The 6,431-nt window shown below is 33.5% G+C and overlaps 1 protein-coding gene across 1 annotated transcript in view; it reads right to left on the bottom strand.

Annotated features, from left to right (window-relative positions):
• Positions 1 to 3,146: 3,146 nt before the first annotated feature.
• The window catches only part of LOC137627507 (uncharacterized), a 9,090-nt gene continuing 5,805 nt past the window's right edge, over positions 3,147 to 6,431 (bottom strand). The window contains exons 3-5 of the mRNA XM_068358594.1: positions 4,687 to 5,834; positions 4,120 to 4,302; positions 3,147 to 3,466 (exon numbers count right to left, since the gene is read on the bottom strand). Of these exons, the coding sequence (XP_068214695.1) occupies positions 3,410 to 3,466; positions 4,120 to 4,302; positions 4,687 to 5,834 (1,388 nt within the window). The 3' untranslated portion in view covers positions 3,147 to 3,409. The remainder of the gene's footprint in view (positions 3,467 to 4,119; positions 4,303 to 4,686; positions 5,835 to 6,431) is intronic.

Below are 6,431 nucleotides of genomic sequence, written 5' to 3'. Positions count from 1 at the left end.
GCTATTTTCCCTGTTGGAGCCCTTGGGCTTATAGCATGATGCCTTTCCCACTAGGATTGTAGTTTAGCAAGTAATAATAGTGCTAATTATAATAATCTGGAATTGTTGGATGTCTATTTTTTCACATACATTTATTTTTTGATGTATTTGTTTTAGCTTTGATTGTCTCCATGTATGTTTAGGTGAACAATAAATCTACAAGAAACAACCCTTTCATCCATAGTATAAGAGTACATCGAGAGAGAGAGAGAGAGAGAGAGAGAGAGAGAGAGAGAGAGAGAGAGAGAGAGAGAGAGAGAGAGAGAGAGATGGGGGAGGTTTACTATGTCTAGCGTATAAAAGCACAATAACAACTGATAGCCTACGTACTGAAATTTGCAGTCGGGGGGCCTATCATTTTCGTGCCGTGCATACTATTGCGGCACAATATTATTCTAATCCTTAATCACATCAATAGTCTTGGTACTACCAGTTAATTCACCTGATTTCTTGGGCCGTATTGTATTTAGGGCAAGATAAACTTCAGAAGTTCAAACTTTGTTGGTAAATGCTTTTCAGTTGAACAGGTTGACAGAAGTCTCGTTTTCTAATTTGTATATGACTACTGCTATTTCATCATAGATACTGATCTTTAACTATTTTGGTCTTTTATATATTTCTTATATATAGATTATTTGCTATTCCCTATCCTCGCCGGGTTACTTTCCTTGTTGGAGCCCTTAAGCTTGTAGCATTAGGCTTTTCCTACCAGGGTTGTGCCTTAGCTAGCGATAATGATATTTAATTTATGGATATATATGTATGTATATATTTATATATATACAGTGTATATATATATATATATATATATATATATATATATATATATATATATATATATATACTGTATATATAAATATATATAGGCCTATATATATATATATATATATATATATATATATATATATATATATATATGCGTGTATATATATATATATATATATATATATATATATATATATATATATATATATATATATATATATATATATATACATATATATGTATACTGTATATATATAAATATATATAGGCCTATATATATATATATATATATATATATATATATATATATATATATATATAAGTGTGCGTGTATATATATATATATATATATATATATATATATATATATATATATATATATATATATATATATATATATATTTCATTTGGTCAGACAAAATTTCATAGCTTCACTGATCTACAGTGAAGGACAAGCGTGTAACTTATCTTTGAGATATTTTTTTTTTATAATCCCCTCATGTTTATTGTAATAAGAAATACCCGAAGGATTTAGCAAAGATTAACGTGACATTTTTAGCGTCGGAGGTCACAGGCATCTCTCGCTATATATTATAACTGACGCATTGTAATCACGGTGTCTTAGATCCTGTGTATAAGATAAAAACAGCGGTCACTGAGGTTGCTGGTGACGCAAGTGGTCTCTTTTAGAAAAGCAATATCTATGTCCCCGTTATCCGTAGAAGACTCGCTGTGCATTAAGGCGGGAGCTGTTAGTTTTCTCATCAGCAAATACAATACCTTTTGCTGAAGGCTGCTTTGGCAAATGACGAAAACTTGACCCATATATATGTATATATATATATATATATATATATATATATATATATATATATATATATATATATATATATATATATATATATATATATATATATATATATATATATATATATATAGCCCATTACTTTTCATATATAAGCATGAAGCGTGGTTTAGTCTAGGAAGCAATTAAGCTTGTTGCCTAGGCAGATTATGCTACTCTCTTTACCATTGGTGTCATCTACGGGGCGACGGAGTGGATATATCCTACACTTTTTATCAAGCGACAACATATCAAATGCTCCCTCTCACCCCACACACACATTTCCTTTCCTTTCCTTTCCTTTAAGGGCTGCTTATCTGGTCCAGTAAAGCAGGGGAACCCTACTCTCTACAGGACATCCACGATTTTATGATGTTCATTCGGGAGCATTTAACATTTCACAATGCCCATTGTTTGCCTACTCTTTGATCATCACTGTCAAAACACTCGCAGAATAAGGTCTTCAGTTTGCTCTTGAAAGCCTCAATATCTTCAATTTTGTGCTGGTAGCATTCTGCTTTACGAGCTAGGGTTGCAGATTAGCTAATAATACCACTTGATATCGTCATTACTAAGTGTTCAGCAGTTTTTTTTTTTTTTTTTTTTTTTTTTCTTTTTTTTTTTTTTTTTTAAGCTTCGGGTTTTGTACTTCACCTCTTTGGAGACCAAGCCCTCTTCCTTCCATCTACTTTGTATTTATTTTGTTCAGGTTTGTGATTAAAACGAACATTTTGTTGTCCATTTCATTGGCAATTTCTATTAAACAAGGTAGATATTACACGCTGTTGACGTTTCGTTGTTACCATATTGGATTCGGAAATGAAATGCAGTGGTTTTTTTTTTTTTATTTATTTCATCAATAATAAATATGGCAGAAATTTTACATCTATAATATACTAGACATTTTCCCACTTAACAATACACGAAGAAGTTCCACTATATCAGGATCTGATAATCTTTGGACAAAATCGAAAATCGTCTTTTGATAAGAGGCACATTTTCATACAGAATTTATGAGCAAATCAAGATGAAAGTTATTTCCAAGAGTGAATATTCGTTATCACTGTCAGCAGTATAATATACATAAAGTAATATTACTATTATCGAAAATGTGTATGATATTGATTATGAAATTACCCGGCTGTTTACCAGTCTATATAACATCTGAAAAACAACAGTAACTTCACGAACTGTTGCACGGTCACTTCATATATATATATATATATATATATATATATATATATATATATATATATATATATATATATATATATATATATATATATATATATATGTATATATATATTTATATATATTTTTTATATATATGTATGTACAGTATATATATATATATATATATATATATATATATATATATATATATATATATGAATATATATATATATATATATATATATATATATATATATATATATATTCATATATATATATATATATATATATATATATATATATATATTATTTATTTATCTATATACCCTTTCGTTCATAGATTTACAACAACAGTATTCACAAATATCTCTATTTCAAGGATGTATACATATGCGCATAAAACTATAAAACTGAATTTTGTAAGCTCATCTTTTTTCTTCTTCTCTGTCCATTCGTAGGAAAAAATTAGATAAGAATAAAAAATCTGAAATCGATGCACTTTCGTCCATTAAAACCATTTATGGGGTTCCACGTTTTAAAGTTCTAGTTTTTAAATCATTTGTGATACTTCTCTTCAAATTCACAGTTTCACTTTGGCGCCTCTTCGAATCCTTCGTTGTCTTGCCCCGCAACTATTCCCTGTTCCTGAAGAAAAGAGAGAATGAAGAACATTATGATTAATTATCGAATTATGTTAAGTAAACTATGCTGTCTTTGTGGAAGGTAACTAATAATAGTGAACTTTCTGCATTTTGCAGTATTGTGGAGTGAGCAACGAGGAACCAGAACCCGGGAGCCAACGTTCATGAAGTAGAAGGCTCCCACAGAATGTAAGGTCAAAATAAAAAAAAAAATAAAAAAAAAAAACACTACTTAATAGGTGTAAATTCCAATTAAGAATAGGGAAAACACTTTTCCTTATATGGCAAGCAGCTCTTCTAGGAGAAGGACACTCCGAAATCAAACCATTGTTCTCTAGTCTAGGGTAGTGCCATAGCCTCTGTACCATGGTCTTCCACTGTCTTGGGTTAGAGTTCTCTTGCTTGAGGGTACACTCGGGCACACTGTTTTATCTAGTTTCTCTCCCTCTTGATTTGTTAAAGTATTTATAGTTTATATAAGAAATGTTTATTTTAATGTTTCTATTTTCAAAATATTTCATTTTTCCTTGTTTCCTTTCCTTACTGGGCTATTTTCCCTGTTGGGGCCCCTGGGCTTATAGCATCCTGCTTTTCCAACTAGGGTTGTAGCTTAGCATTTAATAATAATAATAATAATAATAATACATAACTACCTACCTTGGGTTCTTTCTGCTGCTTCTTCTTCTTTTTCTGTTTGAGTATATAGGTGACACCGAATGCAATCAGGGCCACGCCCAAAAGGCCCCCGATGACTCCCAAAACTATGGCTAAAGTTTGATCACCACCCCCTGATTGTTCTTCAATTCTGCGGTCAACTTCTGATTTGGCTTCATTCACAGACTAGAATTTTAGGATATAGAAGAAAAGGAATGTTATTTGAGGGGGTAGAATTATATGATATTATAGAAAGAATATATATATATACATATATATATATATATATATATATATATATATATATATATATATATATATAGAGAGAGAGAGAGAGAGAGAGAGAGAGAGAGAGAGAGAGAGAGAGAGAGAGAGAGAGAGAGAGAGAGAGAGAGAGAGAGAGAGAGAGAGAAAAAATACTGGTTTAGTAATGCTTATTACTTAACCTACTTTATTACTTAGCCTACTTTTTTTAGAATTAATAGGTAGTTTGTTTCTATTATATGCAGATGGAATGAATAAGATTCTTTTCATCCTGGGAAAAGATATTGAAATAGTATTGGTTCTTACCGATTCTACTTCATCAACGCGTTCTTTCAAAGCCTCTTTGTTGATGCTTCTTCTGACAAACTCAGAATCCTTCGTGATATCACCAACGACCGAATTCAGATCTGTCTCAGCTTTCGTTATCTTATTTAATTGGTCCCTTGTCGTTGTCTTACTATCCTCGAATTCATTGCTGACCTCTTCGACATCATCGAGGGCTTCAATCAGTCGCTTGCACAGAGCCTTATCCCCCTCCTCGTCTGAACTACAAATGTCACTACTGTCATCAGTTACTTTAACGAGGGCTTGCAAACTCTTTTTCTTCTCCTGGTCACTATCTTTATCATCACCATCGTTATCTTCACCATCTTCATCGCCGTCGTCAACTTTGTTGACGAAGTTGAGCAGGTCTGTGAGTGAGCTGCTTATACTTTCAAAACTTATCTTTATGGCTTTCAAGATATCCTCTTCTCCAGGAGTGGTTGTTAGGATTGGCGTTTCTGTTACTCCAGGAGTAGTTGTACCACCTTGGGTAGTAGCTGCAGGAGTTGTTGTCACATCTTGGGTAGTAGCTGCAGGAGTTGTTGTTGCATCTTGAGTGGTGACGGCAGGGGTTGTTACTCCAGGGGTGGTTGTCGCATCATGGGTAGTGGCTGCAGGAGTTGTCATCAATCCAGGAGTAGTTGTCACATCATGGGTAGTGGCTGCAGGAGTTGTCATCAATCCAGGAGTAGTTGTCGCATCATGGGTAGTGGCTGCAGGAGTTGTTATTACTTCAGGAGTAGTTGTCGCATCATGGGTAGTGGCTGCAGGAGTTGTTATTACTTCAGGAGTAGTTGTCGCATCATGGGTAGTGGCTGCAGGAGTTGTCATTACTTCTGGAGTAGTTGTCGCATCATGGGTAGTGGCTGCAGAAGTTGTTACTCTAGGAGTGGTTATTGCATCTTGAGTAGTGGCTGCAGGGCTTGTCGTTACTTCAGGAGAGGTTGTCTCATCATGGGCAGTGGCTGCAGGAGTTGATGTTACTCCAGGAGTGGTTATTACATCTTGAGTAGTGGCTACTGGGGTTGTCGTTACTCCTGGAGTGGTTGTCGCTTCTTGGGTAGTGGCTGCAGTTGTTGTCATTACTCCAAGAGTGGTTATTACATCATCATCAGCATTGCGAAGGTCCCCTATAACAAAAGAATCATTAATCAAAGTGATGGCAGTTTCTTTATACTTCATGTAGAGCAATTAAATTTATGTATAATAAAAAAAACACAATTTCAAGTAATTTTCCATGATATGGAAGGCAGAGTTTGGCCAAAAGATCTTAGAACTGTTGAATTGTACTGTTATTTTCAATAGTTGTGAAGGAAACATGAGTTCTATAAATAAAAAGATGTTAGAAGTTTAGTAAATCATTGAGTATATTACAAAATTTAGAGAAATTTTATTTTGACAATAGTTGATCAATAGCATATCGAGAGGGAATTTTTATAAAGGCACTCAGGTCGGAGATTTGGTTGTCATAGAAGTGTTTATGAGAATGACAGTTGCAGTTGCTGAGTTACGAGTACCACCTTGCAGACCACAGCATGAAGTGTCCTTGAACACAGACTTCTTGAGTTATTGATGTGAGTATAGATCAGACACAATAGATATTATGGGAGAAACTCGTTGGTATAACCTCATTACTGGTAAATCAATATCAAGGCTCTCTGCTGTGGAAAGGAAGAAGCTTGGCAAGGTGCTGGTGAATTGATATCTTCAAGAACAAATCAATCCTG

Source organism: Palaemon carinicauda, chromosome 35, assembly GCF_036898095.1.
Source record: "Palaemon carinicauda isolate YSFRI2023 chromosome 35, ASM3689809v2, whole genome shotgun sequence".
In the NCBI taxonomy this organism is placed as follows: Eukaryota; Metazoa; Arthropoda; class Malacostraca; order Decapoda; family Palaemonidae; genus Palaemon; species Palaemon carinicauda.
This window is presented reverse-complemented; position numbering and strand designations above follow the sequence as displayed.